At 35.9% G+C, this 20,360-nt stretch overlaps 1 protein-coding gene and 1 non-coding gene across 2 annotated transcripts; one reads left to right on the forward strand and one right to left on the reverse strand.

Moving 5' to 3' along the window:
* Window positions 1-1,374: 1,374 nt before the first annotated feature.
* On the reverse strand, window positions 1,375-1,481 carry LOC114397784. Its single transcript, XR_003663408.1, has one exon. It is a non-coding gene; the product is annotated as a small nucleolar RNA R71 (small nucleolar RNA).
* A 16,371-nt stretch (window positions 1,482-17,852) lies between these two features.
* On the forward strand, window positions 17,853-19,671 carry LOC114395399 (dof zinc finger protein DOF2.4-like). Its single transcript, XM_028357174.1, has 2 exons — window positions 17,853-18,107; window positions 18,282-19,671. Exons 1-2 carry the CDS (start codon window positions 18,054-18,056, stop codon window positions 19,317-19,319), a joined length of 1,092 nt encoding a protein of 363 aa, XP_028212975.1. The 5' UTR covers window positions 17,853-18,053; the 3' UTR covers window positions 19,320-19,671.
* Window positions 19,672-20,360: the final 689 nt, after the last annotated feature.

Genomic DNA, 20,360 nt, shown 5'->3' on the forward strand with positions numbered 1-20,360 from the left:
ACGAAGGACTTACTGCCTGAATTCTTTTGTGTCTCCCTTCTCCCTTGTCAAAGAATTCAAAACGACACAGTCTGAGAATTCTTTTGATTCTTCCTTTTCCCTTATGCAAAAGATTTCAAAGGACTAATCGCCTGAGATATTTTTTGTATCCCCTTCACAAAGTTTTGAAGGACTAACCGCCTGAGAACTTTGTCTTAACACATTGGAGGGTACATCCTTTGTGGTACAAGTAGAGGGTACATCTACTTGGGTTGTTGTGACTGAGAACAAGAGAGGATACATCTCTTGTGGATCAGTTCAAGTGGAGGGTACATCCACTTGGTTGTTCAAAGAGAACAAGGGAGGGTACATCCCTTGTGGATCTTTGCTTGTAAGGGATTTTACAAGGTTGAAAAGAAATCTCAAGGACCGTAGGTCGCTTCAGGATTGGATGTAGGCACGGGTTGTTGCTGAACCAGTATAAAACTCTTGTGTTTGTCTTCTTCTTCCCTACACTCTTTAATTTCTGTTGTGCACTTTAATTAGCGCTTTTACTTTTGGTTAAGTTAATATTTTTGTTCTTTACTTTCTTAACATTTTAGTAAAAGCCTAAGAAGGGTAGATTTTTAATTAGTAAAGGTTCGTTAATAATTAATTTAACCCCCCCTTCTTAATTATTTCGAGGCCACGTGATCCAACATTTTGTGCTATCTTTTCATGATTTTAGGGTGTTTCTCACAAAATTTCAGCTCATTTTGATATCGTTTGAGTATAGCTATAGTTTTACCCCCTTGTTAGGTGCTTGTTGAGAAACACATTATTTGCTGCATATAGTGCATGATTAGGGGCAATCCAGGTGATTTACAACCCTTTGATCCTGAAATAGATAGAACCTTTCATAGATTAGTTAGGCATAGTGTGCATCCTGGTCATTCTGTGCATCTTGAGCATTCTGTTGAGGGTGATTCTGAATATTTTGATTTTGAGCATTCCACTACTAATTTTCATACTGAGAACATGGCTCAACCTCCACCTCGTGAGAGGACTCTTAGGGAGATGGCTGCACCTGATTTCACTTATGAAAGCTTGTGCATTCAATATCCTGATGAGGGTGTTCCATATGTTCTCAAGATTGGACTAATACATTTGCTGCCCAAGTTTCATGGTCTTGCAGGTGAAGACCCTCAAAAGCACCTTAAGGAGTTCCATATTGTTTGTTCCACCATGAAGCCCCCTGATGTCCAAGAAGATCATATCTTTCTAAAGGCTTTTCCTCATTCTCTGGAGGGAGTGGCAAAAGATTGGCTATACTACCTTGCTCCCAAGTCTATTTTCAGCTGGGATGACCTTAAGAGGGTGTTCTTGGAGAAATTATTCCCTGCATCTAGGACCACTGCCATCAGAAAAGACATTTCTGGCATCAGACAACTTAGTGGAGAAAACCTGTATGAGTACTAGGAAAGATTCAAGAAATTGTGTGCAAGCTGTCCTCACCACCAGATTTCTTAGCAACTCCTTCTACAATATTTCTATGAGGGACTTAGAAACATGGAGAGGAGTATGATTGATGTTGCCAATGGTGGAGCCCTTGGTGATATGACTCCTACTGAGGCTAGGAATTTGATTGAGAAGAAGGCTTCCAACTCCCAACAATTCAGTGCAAGAAATGATGCTATTGTTCTTAGAGGAGTCCATGAGGTGGCCACGGATTCATCTTCATCTACTGAAAATAAAAAGCTTGAGGGAAAACTTGATGCCTTGGTCAACCTAGTAACTCAGCTTGCCATGAGTCAAAAGTCTGCATCTGTACTTGTTGCAAGAGTCTGTGGTCTATGTTCTTCTGCAGATCACCATACAGATCTTTGTCCGTCTTTGCAGCAATCTAGAGTCAATGAGCAACCTGAAGCTTATGTTGCAAATATCTATAATAGACCTCCTCAGCAGAAAAACCAACAACAGTAGAATAATTATGATCTTTCAAGCAACAGATACAATCCAGGTTGGAGAAATCATCCAAATTTGAGATGGGCAAGTCCTCCACAACAACAACAGCCTGTCCCTCCTTTCCAGAATGATGCTGGTCCAAGCAAGCCATATGTTCCTCCTCCACTACAGCAGCAGTTACAAAAAAGACAACAAGCAACTGAGGCTCCTCCTCAACCTTCCTTAGAAGAGTTAGTGAGGCAAATGACCATCCAGAATATGCAATTTCAGCAAGAGACAAGAGCCTCCATTCAGAGTCTGACAAATCAGATGGGGCAGATGGCTACTCAGTTGAACCAAGCTCAGTCCCAAAATTCTGACAAATTGCCTTCACAGACTGTGCAGAATCTGAAAAATGTGAGTGTCATCACCTTGAGGTCTGGCAACCAAATTCAAGTGAATCCACCAGTAGCAGCACCTGCACCTGAACCTGTCAAGCTTCATTCTAAACCTGAAAAAGAAGATGAGATAGTTGCACAAAAGAGGAAGCTTCCTGATTAGGGAGCTAACAAAAATTTTCATGCAGGTGGACCTTCTTTTGGTAGCTCTGACTTGCAGCAACCTCCTATCCCTCATCCATTTCCACATAGAGCAATTCTCAACAAAAAAATGGAAGAAGCGGAAAAGGAGATATTGGAGACCTTCAGGAAAGTAGAGGTGGACATACCTCTGCTAGATGCCATCAAGCAGATTCCAAGATATGCCAAGTTTCTAAAGGAGTTGTGCACCCACAAAAGGAAGCTCAAAGGCAATGAAAGGACTAGTATGGGCAGAAATGTGTCAGCATTGATAGGTAAATTTATTCCTCACATTCCTGAGAAATGTAAGGACCCAGGTACTTTCTGTATACCTTGCATTATTGGGAACAATAAATTTGAGAATGCCATGCTAGATCTAGGAGCATTAGTTAGTGTCATGCCTTTGTCCATTTTTAATTCTTTATCTCTTGGACCCTTGCAATCTACAGATGTGGTGATTCATTTGGCAAATAGAAGTGTTTCTTACCCCGCAAGTTTTATAGAGGATGTGCTGGTTCGGGTTGGTGAACTTATTTTTCCTATTGATTTTTATGTTCTTAATATGGAAGAGGGATTTTCCCATGGTTCAGTTCCAATTATTTTAGGCAGGCCATTTATGAAAACAGCCCGAACCAAGATAGATGTTTATGCTGGCACATTGTCTATGGAATTTGGTGATATTGTTGTTCATTTTAACATTCTTGATGCCATGAAACATCCATCTGAGGATCATTCTGTTTTTTTATGCTGAGATTATTGATCAGATTTTTTATGATTATGTGTTTGATTTTGATTCTGTTCTTCATGGTAGGAAACATCCATTTTTATCTTATCTGCATACTTGTCATTCCTTATGCATTGAATCTGAATCTGAGTTTGAATTTGATCTTCTATCTGATTTTTATGCTGATAATGAATCTGAATTTGAATTTGGTTCTGATTTTATGGGTGTTGTACCTCTTGATGTTGATTTTTTAGAGTCAGAATGCACTAACCATGTTGTAGGAAGTACATATACTTCTGACTTGCTTTATGAGGTACAAGCTAAGGAAGCTTCTTCTTCTCCTACCCTGGTTCCTCCCACTGTTCAGCCACCACCCACACCAAAGTTGAAGCCCTTACCAGCAACCCTCAAATATGCTTACTTGGAGGACAAGGAAAAATTCCTGGTGATCATCTCTGCCTCCCTTAATGTTGAGCAAGAGGAGAAGTTGTTGCTAGTGCTCAAGAAGCACAAGAAGGCCATTGGATGGACTTTAGCAAACATTCCTCGTATTAGCCCATCTACCTGCATGCATGCATAGGATACTTTTAGAGGATGGAGCTAAGCCAGTGAGGCAGCCACAGCGGCGACTCAACCCCGTCATTCTAGATGTGGTGAAAAAGGAAGTGACCAAGCTCTTACAAGCTGGAATCATCTACCCCATTTCTGATAGCTAGTGGGTAAGTCCAATCCAAGTGGTTCCTAAAAAGACAGGTCTCACAGTGATTAAGAATGAAAAGGATGAGCTTATCCCCACAAGAGTGCAGAATAGCTGGCGAGTCTGCATTGATTATAGAAGGTTGAACCAAGTAACCAGAAAAGATCATTTTCCCCTGCCTTTCATTGATCAAATGCTTGAACGCTTGGCAGGTAAGTCTCATTACTATTTTCTTGATGGTTTTTCTAGTTATTTACAAACTCATATTGCTCCTGAGGATCAAGAAAATACCATATTCACCTGTCCCTTTGGCACTTTTGCCTATAGAAGGATGCCCTTTGGCCTATGCAACGACCCTAGTACCTTCCAGCAGTGTATACTTAGCATTTTTAGTGATTTTTTAGAAACTTGCATAGAGGTGTTTATGGATGATTTTACTGTTTATGGATCTTCTTTTGATGCATGTTTGGATAGTCTGGATAAAGTTCTTAATAGATGCATTGAAACTAACCTTGTGCTGAATTTTGAAAAATGTCACTTCATGGTAGAACAAGGTATAGTTTTAGGGCATATCATTTCTAATAGGGGCATAGAGGTAGACCCTGCAAAAATAGATGTTATTTCACAATTACCTTACCCCTCTTGCGTGCGAGAGGTTTGTTCTTTTCTTGGTCATGCAGGGTTTTATAGGCGCTTTATCAAAGATTTTAGCAAAGTGGCCCTTCGACTATCCAATCTGCTGCAAAAGGAGGCGGAGTTTGATTTTGATGACCGGTGCAAAGAGGCTTTTGATTGCCTCAAGCATGTGGTGACTACCACCCCTATCATTCAGGCACCTGATTGGACAGCCCCATTTGAGCTAATGTGCGATGCATCCAATTATGCATTAGGGGTTGTCCTTGCTCAAAAGATTGATAAGCTGCCTCGGGTGATCTACTACGCTTCCAGAACTTTGGATACTGCTCAAGCAAATTACACTGCCACAGAGAATGAGCTATTAGCGATAGTTTTTGCTCTTGAAAAATTTCATTCATATCTGCTTGGTACTCGTGTTATTGTTTGTACTGACCATGAAGCTCTAAAGTACCTGTTGAAGAAGGATGAATCAAAGCCTAGATTGATAAGGTGGATGCTTTGGCTTCAAGAGTTTGATTTGGAGATCCGTGATCGAGGTGGTGCACAGAACCTCGTGGCTGACCACCTGAGTAGGATTAAGCGTGCGTCTGAGGACTCACCCATTCAGGATGATTTTCCAGATGACCATTTGTACATTCTGTATAGTATTTTTGATTCCTTCCCCACTCCCAGGTTTGCTAATATTGTGAATTATTTGGTTGCTTCTGTTTTTCCTCCCTTAGCATCTAAAGCTTAAAATGATGAAATTAAGAGTGATGCTAAGCATTATATTTGGGATGACCCCTATTTGTGGAAGTTGTGTAGTGACCAGGTTATTAGGAGATGCATTCCAGACCATAAGATTTACTCGATCCTGTAATTCTGTCATTCTTCCGCACCAGGTGGCCATCTTGGCATATAGAGGATAGCTCGTAAGGTGTTTGACTGTGGTTTCTATTGGCATACCATCTTCAAGGATGTGTGGAGAATCTGTAGCACTTATGAGCCTTGTCAGAGAGCAGGCGGCTTACCTTCATGGAGACAGCAATGCCTCAACAACCCATGTTATTCTGTGAGGTGTTTGATGTTTGGGGTATAGATTTTATGGGACCTTTCCCTGTCTTTTTTGGTTTTGTTTATATTCTCCTTGCTATTGATTATGTTTCAAAATGGGTGGAAGCCAAACCCACCAGAACTAACAATGCTAAGGTTGTTGTGGATTTTATTAGATCTAATCTGTTTTGCAGGTTTGGAGTCCCTAGAGCCATCGTTAGTGATCAAGGCACCCATTTTTGTAACAGATCCATGTATGCCTTGCTCAAAAAGTATGGGGTCGTGCACAAAATTTCCACACCATACCACCCCCAAACTAATGGGCAGGCTGAGATTTCAAACAGGGAGATAAAAAGGATCTTGGAGAAGATTGTGCAGCCGAACAGAAAGGATTGGAGCACCAGGCTAGATGATGCTCTTTGGGCGCATAGGACTGCCTATAAAGCACCCATAGGAATGTCTCCTTATCGGGTTGTCTTTGGCAAGACATGTCATCTTCCTGTAGAGATAGAGCACAAAGCCTACTGGGCTGTAAAGACCTGCAACTTCTCTATGGATCAGGCTGGAGAGGAAAGGAAGTTGCAACTAAGTGAGCTAGATGAGATCCGTTTAGAAGCATATGAGAATTCCAAATTCTACAAGGATAAGACCAAGAAGTTCCATGATAGTTTGATAGCTAAGAAGGACTTCGTGGTTGGACAGAAAGTTTTATTGTATAACTCTAGGCTCGGACTCATGAGTGGTAAGTTGAGGTCAAAGTGGATTGGTCCTTTTGTGGTGACTAATGTTTTTCCTTATGGTACAGTTGAGATCAAAAGTGAATCCACAGATAAGAGCTTCAAGGTCAATGGACACCGGTTGAAATCATTCCTTACAAATCCTTGCTTAGTGGATGTAGTGGTGGAGGAGACCTCCTTACTTCATCCTACTTCTCTTCTGCCACGACTTAGGAAGTTTTCTTTTTCTGTCTCCTTCTTTAATTTTATTGCACTTGTTCAAATTTATTGATTGTTTTAATAGTTCTTGATCTTATGATTGTGCTACATTGAGGACAATGTGTTGTTTAAGTGTGGGGGAAGGGAAATTTTCTTTAATTTTGTTAGGTATTCTTTGTTGGGTATTCTAGTTTAATTTTATTAGGTTTTTCTAGGTTAATTTTGTTATTTTGGTTTTATGTTTTGTGTACAACATTGCATGTTTCTCTTTGAATTTTGGGTTATGTACAGGTAATGGGTAATTGTTTTTGAAATAGGAGTTTCTTGACATTTTGTGAATTGAAACCCTTGTTTTTCTCTACATGTCAAGTTAGTTTTGAAAGTTTGAATTGAAAGTGATAGATTTACCCTTGGTGACAATTTGAGTCATCATCATCTATTTTATTCGGTGTGTTTTGCCCCATTGATTGCTTGCACAATAGCCTTGGCTTGACTCTTGTTGATACTTCTTGCTTGACATGCATGTTGGGAGATGATTTAGGCATTTTGTTCTTATACACCTCTAGGCAAATGAGCCTACCTTGAATTAATTCCTTTGATAGCCCCTTTGAGCCTATGTTTCCCTTTCTTTGTTTTGAAGCTCATTACAAGCCTTAAGTGAAAAATCATGATTTCACCCTACCCTTAAGGAATTTCGGAGCTTTGGAATTGTTTTGGGAATAAGTGTGGGGGAGGGGGGGGGGTATGTTTCATTGGATGATATGTTTTTGTTGGCCATGCTTGATGATGTATTTTGGCCATGCTTGATGTATATACATATATTGCCTAATTGTTGCTTTATTTTTCAATGCTTTCAATTGCTACTATTCAAGTCCAAAAAATAATACAAAAAAACAAAAAAAATTAAAAAAAAACAGAAAAAAAGAATGAAGTTGAATAAATGAGGTCTTGGTTTGAAGACTTGGTTGATTTTGTTTTGGGTTTACTTTTTAAAGCTTAATTTTTAATTTTGGTTTTGGGGTTTACTACTTTTTCTTACTTCCTACTTATTCCCCCATTGCTCCTCTATTCCTTTGGGTTTTAGCTACTATCCCATACTTTCCTCTACCTTGTCCTTGGCCTCATTAGCACCTTAAAAGACCTTTTGATCCTCCTGTGCATGTGTTTGTGATGTGGTTGTCAATTTCAGAGTCTTGCCAAGTCTATGTGGTGTTTGTTTTCATGGGTGCTCTGAGAGTAAACAATAGCCTAGACACTTGAGAGATAGAGTGCATATCTTGTGAGGCTTTATCACTTTTCATTCTTGAGCTGATTGACTATCTTGCCATGTTTGCGATGCTTGGATGATTTTCATGACTGCCTTGATTCTTTAACTCTTTATGTGTTGGATATTACCCATTCTTTTCATTCCTTGAGACTCATTGAGAAATAAGTAATTGTTTTTGTGTCTGTTTGTTTCTCTTTAATGTCTCTGGAATTGTTCCTTGCTTTGCTTTTTGATTTTGCCCAGGAGTGCAAAAGGTTAAGTGTGGGGGGATTTGATGTGTCATTATTTTCTCCTATTTCTTAACCCTTTTTGTCATCATTTTAATTACTGATTAGCCTTAATTGTCAAATTAATTATGCAGTTTTATCATTTGGGCCTAATGGACTAATTTTGTTTTTTAATTTAATTTCAGGAGAATTATAAGCAATTGGGCTTGAATCCGGAATTGGGATTGGACTTGAAGAGAGCAAACAATTTTATTTTATCAAATCTTATCTTATCCAGATTTTATCTCATCTAGATATTATTTCATCCAATCTTATCTTATCTTATCTAGATTTTATTTCATCTAGATTTTATTTTATCAAATATTATCTTATCTTGTCCATATTTTATTTTATTTATGGGCTTGGACTTAAAATAGATTTGTAAGCTTTGGGGCTGAGAACCTATATAACAGCACCAAGGTTTTAGTTTTAGTTTTTTTTTTTCGTTTGGAGAGGAGGTTAATTTTAGGTTTTGCAATTCCAGTTTTTACTGTTCATGCGCAATATTCACGTAGCAATAAAATTCTTTTTCTGCTTCAATCTACAATTTTGTTTTCTAGTGATTAATGGAAGGCTAAGTCTCCAGCGTTGTTTTCTCTTGAGGATCAAGCACAACTTTCTTTGAGGTTTTGTTATTACTATTGTATTCTGATCAGTTTTTCCTCTTCACCAATTACTCTGTATTTGTTGCTATTAATCCATGCATGCTTAGTGCTTGATTAATTGTCTCTGTGCTTAATTTATGTTCATGCTTAATGATCAGTTTCGTTCATGATTAATTGGTGTATGTGTTGCTTAATCACATAATGACAACCTTATGTTAATTTTCGCTTAGTAATTTAATTTAAGGTTGGATTAAGTGGTTGAACTGCTTAAGGATAAATTCTGGTAACCTAGGATAAGAGACTTGCTTGTGAATCAAGGGGAAACAACATGTTTTAATTATGTTATTTTCTAATTTTAATTTTCTTGCTGTTTAATTTACAAAAACAAACAACCCCCCCCCCAATTCGTTACTGTTTTATTACTATCTGTTATGAACGTTTGGTTGACCATTGCTTGTTGGGAGACGACCTAGGATCACTTCCTAGATACTGCATTTTTAATGTTTATTTGATTCGGGTACGACCTCGATGAGTGGGTAACAACGCGAGGATAAATGGTGATTATTATTCTTCCCTTTTTTGGTATATGTATGCTAATTTCATATAGGCTTTCTAGTTGTGTTTTGATCATGAATGGCTAGTCACCCTAGTCTAGAGCTTATGATGTAACTTCCAATTGTACTCCTTTCTATGTTCTTAATGAAATTCTTCAGTGTTTTATGTTAATAAATTTTCTTCCTTATTTTTATTGTTTATGTGGGAACTGATCATTCTTATGCTTAATCGAATGTACTATGATGATCATCTGTGTATGTTTGGTAAACCTAGGTAGAGAATGTTTTACACCTAATTGTATGATCAAATTGTTTGTGTAATCTTTGATAGATTAATTAATCCTTAATTGATCATCCCTGGATATGATTATATACTTTGAAATAAATTAATATATATATGATCATTGGAGTATTGATTAAAGACAAAGAGTATCATTAGACCTTGATCATAGGCTTTGGTTCACCTTGGGAATTGATAATTAAATGTGGGAGGAATTTCATGAGAACTAAGATTGGGGAAAATTGGACACATTTCCTCTTCTGTTTGTATGCTTGAGCGCACATTAGTCCAAACATTTTAATGAAGATATGTATAAGATGATATGATCATCTGAGAATTATAGACATGCATCATTAATCTTATAGACCAACTATATTTAAATGTTCCTTTATATAGACGAAGTGATCTTCAAACAAAGGCTTAGGGAGGATGTGAGTCCATTGGTGATCTATGTCTACAAACTTTATGTCAAAAACACCTTTTTGCACATAATCACGAAAGAAATGATATCTTATCTCAATATGCTTAGCCTTTGAATGTTGTATGGATTTTTTGGATAAATTGATAGCACTAGTGCTGCCACAATATACTATAATATTGTTCTCAAAACTAGAGTAATCTTCTAACTAATAGTTTACCTATAGAAGTTGTGAGCAACAATTTGCATCATACATATATTCAACTTCTGTCGTAGACAAAGCAATGGAGTTCTACTTTTTACTTGCCCAAGATATCAGACAAGGTCCAATATAGTGACATCCACCACTTGTGCTTTTTTGTTCAACTCTTTCTCCTACATAGTCTACATCACAATATCCTACTAACATGAAATCTTGATTTTCTTGTAGAGAAAACTTTGGTTAGTAGTGCCTACTAGATAATGTAAGATCCTCTTAATAGCTTTGAGATGTGACTCTCGATGATTAAACTGAATTCTAACACATAGACATACAATATGCATGATGTTAGGTCTGCTAGTAGTCAGATATAGAAGTGAGTCAATCATATATCCGTTGATCGTCTTATCTACTGGTTTACCCAATTCATCTTTACTTAAGGGATTGAAAGCATGCATAGGTGTTTTATTGGTTTAGCACCTTTCATCTTGAAATTTTTCCAAAGTTCTTTAGTGTATTTTTGTTTATGTGTGTGTGTGTGTGCGTATATATATATATATATATACCTTTGTTGTCCTACTTGATTTGAAGCCCTAAAAAGAACTTAAGTTCTCCCATCATGTTCATTTCAAATTCACTCTTTATTAGATTAGAGAAATCCCTGCACATAGATTCATTAGTAGCTCCAAAAATTATATCATCTACATATATTTGAAATATAATGAAATCCTTGCCAACTTCTCTTATGAAAAGAGTTGTATATACTTTGACTCTCATAAAACCATTTTCTAAAATAAAAAGAACTCAGTCTGTCATACCAAGCATGAGGTGACTGCTTCAGACCATACAAAGCCTTTTTAAGTTTAAAAACAGGGTCTGGAAGAGTATGATTGATAAAGAATGTTCAATCGTTCCAAAAAAACAAGTAAAACTAGGAATCTGTAGTACAAAATTAACCTAGGTCGAACTCAGAAATATGATTCAATTTGATTCCTACATTCATTCACTTATAAACAGCAAGGGAGGAATTTCATCAAACAAATTGTAGGCGATTGTAAAAGAACACGAAAATACAAAAACAGAGTGAAGAAACAAAACAAAACACAAATCAAGTTTGATAACATTAATCCAATTCATCAAACCAATGCAAATCAAATTATCACAGTTACTATGAATGATGTTCAATGTGAAAGTTCAATCAAATCAATCTCTAAATTGTTTAAGATTGCAAATTAGGTTACAAAATCATCCAAATAATCTGTGACTAAATTTTGAAATTAGGAAATGAATCCATAACCTAATCCTTTTTCAATCCTAAACATAATCATAATCATGAAAATCAAAAATAGGATTGAAGAGAAAGATGAACATTCACAAATATTAGAAATACTAAACCAGAACTCAAATTTAGCATTGCTTGGAGTGGATCCTTGGATTGATTAATTATTTAGCCCTCCATGATCATCACCATTGGAAAAGCCAAAAAATTGTGTACAATAAAATGGTGGAACAGAAGTGAAAAGAGGAAGAAGAATGAAAAACAGTTGAGAGAGAAAGAGAGAAAAGAGAAAACTTGCACAGCAAGTAACTAATTCTATTTTTTTACAAAATAAAGTAACTAACTAACACTAATATATAGAGTGATTACTCAGAAGTAATGGATGGGCCTTGCTTAGGCCGATCTAATCTACCTAATTAAACTAATTACACAAAACAAAGCCTAAACTCTCAGCCCAATTATTCAAGTGTAGAGGCTCTGACTTCTAAGCTCAATTTGACTCTGTAAATGACAGAATTGGCCAAAGCTTATTTGTAAAAAAATTGAAGATCTTTTTCTCAGCCTTCTAAGGACTACTCACGCGTTCCATTTGGAATTTTGTAGCATACTAGAGGCCTTTATATTTTTTGCACTAAATGGAAATGATGATAGTTCTGAAGAACATCATAGGGTATATCTTCTTCATCATTTGATGAAGTACTATAAGAGATATCAGATTCATAACAAGTTTTTACCTCAAATTTTTCATCTGTATCTACCATAAAACATATGTTGGCTTGTTCATCGTCTGAATTACTGCTCTTCTTACTATCTGAGTGGTCTCAGATGATCATCAGACTTTTCTTTTTCTTATCCCCACAATATCTTTTCTTTTTTAGCTAGGGATAATCAACCATCATATGTCCAGGTTTTTGGCATTCAAAGAAGATGATCTCATTGTTTTACTCCTTGTATTTCTTTTTGAATCTTGTGCCCTTTCTTTTGGAGGAGTGCTGAAAATTTCTTTTCTTTTTCATTATCTGTTTGAAATTTTTAAACATGAGAACCACTTCTTCATTTATGGAATCTACAAAACTATTATTTGAACCATCAGACTCAACCATCTGCACTTTAAGAGCTTTAGAAAATCTCTTATCTTTTGGAGCTAGTCTCTCTAAACTTGAGGGTAGTGAAATCTTTCTTTGGAAGATGATCTCAATTGACTTTATATACTCTTAGGATGCCCAACAACTTATTTCATGCTAGAGTTTTCAGGTTTCTAGCTTCTTGGATGGCTGTAGCTTTTGGTTCCCACACCTTGGGAAATCTATCAAGGATCTTTAGATTTATATGAGCTTTGGTGAAGGTGTGTCCTAGAGCTTCAAGACCACTTAAAAGCACTTGAAGTCTTCCAAACATATCATCCACATATTCTTCTTCTTTCATGGAGAAGCAACTTTTCTCAATTGAACATCTTTTATTTAGTTCATAGTTGATGCTTAACGAGTCCCAGATCTCTTTGGTTGTCTTCATTTTACAAGTCTTGTTATACTCATTCCTGGATAGAGCACATGTCAGAGTATAATAAGGTTTTTTATTTAGCACCATTATGGCAAGATCTGTGTTTGCCCATTTAGCTTATGGTCTAGGAATAGGTATGTCTCCATTTGTGATGATCGATTAGCCAGAGTCTATATTAAGTGGACTTGATGTACATCTCCATTTTGTCCTTCCAATATGGATAGTCCTCTCCTGTGAAGCCTAGTGGTCTCGTGAAGGATGCTCCCTCAATAATGAACTAACTATTGTTGTTGTTATTTGCCATCAGAATCTTTTTATCTAGACACTATCAGGTGCTCAACCCTTAGAGGTTAAGCTCTAATACCAAAATGTAAAGGCAAATATCACAAGAAGGGGGGTTGAATTGTGATTTTAGATTTTTAAAGCCTTTTTCGTGAAAAACAAAGTTACCATCTAAAGAGAAACTTTGTAAAACAAATAATAGATTTTCACAAAAACACTTTTAGATGATGAATTTTTTTTTCAAAGTAAACATAGTTTTCAAAACAAAATCCAATTCAAAACTTAGGTCAATTTAAAACAGAAGAGAAATGAAAGCATATAAGACATGGAAATTTCATCTCCATCACTAAGACTACGTCTAGTTCTTGGCTAACCACCAAGTTCCACTAACTTCAACAAGTTACAAGTATTAATCATTGTCACTTCTGGTTCTTACAACTCAAGCTTTATACCAAACAAGTTACAACCAATATTCTTTGTCTTACCGAGCCACTGTTGGCTCTACACAAATCAAAAGATTTGTTGTTTGTTTGCACAATGACCAACTCTTAATTGTCTTACAAATAGATATACAAACTCAACACTTAGTCTTTTCTCTCAAGGTGCTCAAGGTGTTTTGAGAGCTTTTTCAAACAATGAAACAATTTACATAAAGCTTTTCATAAAAAGAATTTGAATGAAAGCACGTAGGTTCGTATCCATGTCTTCAAAGCTTCTAGTATATATATAGGTCTTCTTCAACAAGTGTCCATTGTCTCTAAACGAATAAGTTTCTTCACTTGAGCTCACATTTGAAGATTGTGGTTGTTGGAGCATTTAATCCTTGCATTAGATGCACGTACTCCTTCATGCTAGAAAATCACTCTTGTGAGCTTTCATGTTGATCACTTCAGTAGAAAACCACTTGGTTTTCAGTTAAAGAAGGTCTGTCACCAGCAATGCACGTCTTTTGATGGTGTTTGTCAACTTCTAGATATTTAACTTCATTTATTCTTCATAGGATTTGACAAATCCTAGGAGAATATCTTTGCAAAATGAATCTCAAACATAAAACATTAAATGAATTCTTAAATGTCATCATTTTAATGATATATCAGATCATAGCATGTCTCTACTATCGTCTGATAATACAGATGCAAATGTACCAGACACAACAACAAACACAACTTTAAACCTTAGTATCTATTCGCATCTAATCAAAATAATTAATCTTGATCTATTGAAAGACACAAACATCTTTTAACTTAACAAGGTGGGCTTGGGAAAGTGTAGGCCAAGAGACCTCAAATATGAAGCCTATAGATTTTTTACTCCAAATATAAGGGCAAATGGTCATTTTATTCATTGCATGTGTAAATCAACAACAATTTAATCTTTGAAAGAACAAAAATACTAATTTAGTCCACGAATGTGTAAAAAATTAGATAACTTCATCCTATTGTTTGGTTTTTGCGACCATTTTGTCATTAAGCTATGATATTTAAATATCAATTTAACATTAAGGTTGTATTTTTTTTAGGAGCAATTTGGCATTAAATTGTATAGTTCAAAGATCAATTTGTTGGTTATGCGTAAGACATAATTGTTGCACTTTTACATATTTAGAGACTAAATCAAAATTTATGTTCTTTTAAGAACTAAATTGTCACCCGTTTACACATTCGGTGACCAAAGTGATTATTTATCCCTAAATATAATAAAATTTTGTTTGACAGATTATAATATAATATTATTAATATATAGAATAAAATACTAACAAGCCAGTATTCTTAATGGTATTAGACTCAATTTCCGTAAGCAATGTCTCAAATTTGAGCCTTGTGGATAGAAAAACATAATTGAGAGGAGAAAATCTCATTATAAGTAGTCAAATTCTTTAACGGAAAAGATTAATTATCGACAAAATCGATAAATACTTGTTATGAATAACATGATAAAAATATATATAGAATAAGCTTAAGAACTCAGTTCCTAAACAATTGATAAAGACATGGAAGATGGATGTTAGATTACTTCCTAGGTATGATGTAAACGGTAAGTGGCTTAGAAATTGTCGTGGTTAAAGGGACTAAATCTAATAGTAGTATAACGTTTCTTCATTGATACATAAAAACTATTATTATTTAAAAGTTGAATTTATCAGAAATTACAATCTTTTTTAAATGAAGAAATCACATTTGTTAGACAATATTTTATATAAAATTAATGTTATATAACACAAAATTTTATATAAAATTTATTTGAGCAGGGAGGTATATAAGATTAATTAGATGGTAAAGGGAGAAAGAAATGAGAGAAGTTATGAATTTGAATTCCTATTGTTACTAAAACGAAATTAACATACTAATAATTGATAAAAAAATATATTTATTAAGCACAAATCACTTTCATTGGATAAAGAGAACTTTCACCTACTGTATTTTTAAAAGAACAAAATTTAGATATATATTGTTCTTCTGTATGCGTTATTATTCAACTAGAATTGAAAATTTTGTTTAATAATACTAAAAAAAATTGGGAGGGGGGAATTTTCATCTTTATGTGAATCGGATCTCATCTCATAGTCAGGGTTATCAAACTCTCGAGTTAACTCGCTAACTCTTACGAGTTTATGAGTCCACTTGTTCCCTACGAGTTGACTCTTGAGTAAACTCTTTTTTTTAGTAGACTCTGAGTAAACTCTATAAACTCTAAGTAAACTCGATAGACTCTCGAGTTTACCACTGAGTCAACGAGTTAGCAAGTTAAAAAAGTTAGACCAAAACATAAGTTATTTTTTTATTGTTTTTTGTGTGTTTAGCATTCAACATATCTGCATTTAGCGTGTTATTCTCAAATACAAAATTCTCACCTTTAACAATATTCAACTCTTGTTCTCTAATAACATCAAACCCTCGATGAGAATGATTTACCACTACTATAACCTTTACAAGTTATTGTCTACCGGTGATGTATTATTACTAGACTTGGTTATTTAAATATTCTGAATTTTATGATTTACTGTTTTGCTTTATTATATTGTTCAAATGTTTAATTAGTATGTTATTTATAGATATTTTGCTATTATTTTTATATGAAGTAGACTCTTACGAGTCTATGAGTTGAGTCTATGAGTCGAGTCTATAAAACTCTCACGAGTCTGCGTAAACTCTCGAGTTTGATAACCTTGCTCATAGCTAAAAGAATAGGCAACAAACAAAAATAGAAGAATAAACACACATATTTAATGTGAACAATTCTTAACAAAATAAAGTCCACAAATAGAGAAGAAATAATTCATTATATCATAAATTGATTATATAAAATATAGAGTGAATTTTTTTTATCGATCACATGTATTTTTTATCAAAAATAATTTTTGTTAACTAGTTACTCTCAAGTATCTAACACAAAAAGATACTTAAATCTGATTAAACTGAAACAATATCAATTGATTTACGCGTTTTATGGTAAAGATAACAATTATAACATATATATTAATGCATATAAAACCCTAATTCAAAAACATAAAGACTTCTGCCACCATCATAGCCTCCCAATAAATATATATTAACAACATATTTCTTTTCCAAATTAATTGCAGCACAAGCTTTGCAAACTGAGTTATTCTAACACTGGATTGAGAGAATAAGATACTTTTCATGACTAAAAATCTCAATTCCTATTTTCTTAATTTCATATAGCAGCCGAATATGCATGATGTGACCATATCCAGATTTTGGATTCACGAAAAAATCCCAGGCAGGGACCAAGGGGGATTTAAACGTCCTTCAGGGACCCATAATAACTAAGCAAAAGTCACTTATTTTTGCAACATGATGAGCGGACACATTTCAAGTATATGTAATTCATATCCATATATTGCACAATTTATTTCCCAAATCCTGTAACAAATTAACTATACGTTTTTTCTTTTCTTTGGACAGCATTCGAACAATCATTATATATTATCCATCAGAGAAACACTTTGTAAATAGTTACTTTGGGGGTCCCTTCCCTTCTTCAATTCCCTCTAAGTAACTATGTAACCCAACTTCTGCCATATTCCACATATGAGTTTGACTCGTGCCCATGTTGTGGCGCGTGAGATGCAAGGATGAATGTTTCCATGCAAAAAGAAAGAGAGGAGTGGGGTAGGGAACAGACCTGGCCAAGAAAAGGTTCACTCGGTCGGGACACACTAAAGCACAAATGGACACCTTTTCTTTTTTTCTCTTCAACCCAATATTAAAAAAAAAAAAAATTAACCTATGATGAACCACACTATTCTTCACAATAATCTATCATTAATTCACCAATCACCAATAAACTAATTTTATATTTTTATAATAGAATCATAATTAAAGTTAGCTCTGGCCGTTCTACACCAAATTGGTAGCATGAATGGCTAGGCTGGTCAGCACACACTCCCTTTCTCTCTCTATTGTAACATGACATATCAGGCTCAATACTTAGCTTTTTTCATGCAGAAGGAGGAGAGAGAGAGAGGCACTAACAATATCTCTTTTTTCTAAGCACAGTACTTACAGGGCATCAATAAGAAGCTTATGGGTTAAGAAACATCGCCTTCTCAAAATCCTGAAAAGCAATAAAACAAAAAGAGTGCTATCGGGGGAAATGAACAAGAAACTAAAAATTATATATAAATAATCAAAAGCACCTCCTTTATTTTTGCTTCTCATTGCCCTCCTCTCCCCAAACCCTTCTTCCCCTCTCTTCTTTCTTTCTTTCTTTCTTTTGCTTTCTCTCTTTTTTCTTTCTCTCTTCTATGCTCAGCTCAACCACACACACACACACTCTCACTCTCTCTCTAACTGTTTGATGTGATTCTCTCTACTATTAGCTCCCAAAAAAATTAAACCATCAACCTTTACAAAAGAGAAAGCTCCAAGAGGAACCATGGCTTATACTTCTATCCCATCATATATTGATCCAGCCAACTGGCAGCAACAGGTAAAAATAAAATTTGAAGGGTTCTTCAATTTGGTTCTTTCTCATTTAATTTCTTTGCCCAAAAGGCAAAATTCAAAAAGGATAGATATTCTTCCTACACTTTTGTTTATACCCTTCTCCTGAATATACCACATATTTGATTTAATTTCCTCCTCCAACTTTATGTTACTGCAGCAACCAAATCACCAGCAGCAAGGCAACAACACTGCTGCCAGCTCACACCTTATTCTGCCACCACCAATACAACCGCCGCCGCCTCCGCCATCGCAACCTCATGGACTCAGCGGTAGCACTACCGCCGGGTCCATCAGGCCCGGTTCGATGGCAGATAGAGCGAGGATGGCCAACATACAGGAAGCTCCACAAAAGTGTCCAAGATGTGAATCCACCAACACGAAGTTTTGCTACTTCAACAACTACAGCCTCTCTCAGCCCCGTCACTTCTGCAAGGCCTGCAGAAGGTACTGGACACGTGGCGGGACCTTGAGGAATGTCCCCGTAGGCGGCGGCTGCCGGAGGAACAAGAGGAGCAGAGGAAGCTCCAGCAGCAACACCAGGTCGCCGGCAAACTCCGATCGCCAAACCGCGAGTGCCGGCTCCGCTTCAACCACCAGTGGCTCCTCTTCTGCTGACTTGGTGGCCAGCCTCGGTGGCGGCACCGGGGTGCCACCGTCTCTTAGGTTCATGGCTCCATTGCATCAACTTGGGGACCACCACCACCTTGGTGGTGGTGGAGGAGAAATAGGGTTAAGCTATGGCTTGAACTATGGCGCAATTTCTGGTCCAATGGGAGGAATAGGAGACTTGAATTTCCATATAGGAGGCACTTTGAGTGGGGGTGGTTCTATGTTATCTGGTTTGGACCAATGGAGGGTTCCACAAACTCACCAATTTCCCTTCTTGTCTGGTTTGGAAGCTACTTCATCACATGGGTTGTACCCTTTTGAAGGTGCTAGTGGCAGTGATGGCTATGGTGGCACTCCCATTAAGGTTTCAACTTCTGGCATTATTTCTCAGCTTGCTTCTGTGAAAATGGAAGACAATCGTCATCATCATCATCAGGAACTTGGTTTGCCTAGACAGTTCTTGGGGGTCAATAATAACCCTAACACAAATGAGCAATATTGGAGTGGTGGTGGTGGTGCCACTTCTACTTGGACTGATCTTTCTGCTTTCAGTTCTTCTTCCACTACTAGTAATAACGCACTATAGAATTTTCTCTGCTCTCTCTTTGTGAAGTTACTGGCTTTTGGTTCTTCTGTTTCCTTTGACAAAATTTCAACCAACTCGATTATAATTAGCCCCAAGCGAAAAAGCTTCGAGGATGGTTAAGTACTTTGGCTTCTCTTTTTAAGATCAAATGAAAACCCTAGGGATGTTAGATCTTCTTCTATGTTTAATCTTTATATTGTTGTTATTTCTTCTTTTTCTCTATCCTTTTATTATTAGGTTTAGGTTGCTTTGTATGGGAAGGTTTACTAAAGTGAAATTATGAGTTTTCAAAAGAATGAATATTATTTCAGTGGCTTATCAATGATGTTTGTATCATTGGTTTCCAGTACCACTTGATTGCCACACATATATCTATGGAAAATATAGTCTTTTTTTTGTAATGGTGAAGATTGCTGAATTAACTAAGGTTTCATCTTCACTCAATTAACGATTTGGAGGAAAATGTGCTGCAATGACAATAGAAAATTCCCCAAATGGTAGATTAATTCTGAATGATTGATCTCAGAACGTTTTATATGAATCAAATTTAGCCAATCATCAAAATCATGAATCATTTGGTTACATAGTTAAATTGAGCTCATTTGTACTGTTCTTTAAGAGATTCTGGAATTTCCTTGCGAATGGATAGTAAAGCAAGAGTGGTGGTCAAAGAAGAATTAACAAACATAGGTTGTCTTTCTCATTGTATCATTCCTCATATATGTTTTGTAGTGGAAAAGTGTGATTTTCTTCCTTTAAAAATTAGATTTTCCGTTTTTTTTTTCCTTTTAGAAAGTTCTTCTAACGACTACAGAAACTTTTCCTTGATGTTAATACCAGTATGCCTTTTAATATAATTCTCTAAAAGATTTATCTTGCAACTTAGTGTGGTTATTTTACTCATAGTGTAAAACCACCTTTCTCTCTCTCTCGTTTTGTTTGGTTTAATTTTTTACTCTTCAAACGCTTTTCTCATCATCCAAGATTATAGCAACTTTAATTTGAAAGCTTTATTTTGTTTCATGGACTGTGGACAATGTT

Source organism: Glycine soja, chromosome 18 (assembly GCF_004193775.1).
Source record: "Glycine soja cultivar W05 chromosome 18, ASM419377v2, whole genome shotgun sequence".
In the NCBI taxonomy this organism is placed as follows: Eukaryota; Viridiplantae; Streptophyta; class Magnoliopsida; order Fabales; family Fabaceae; genus Glycine; species Glycine soja.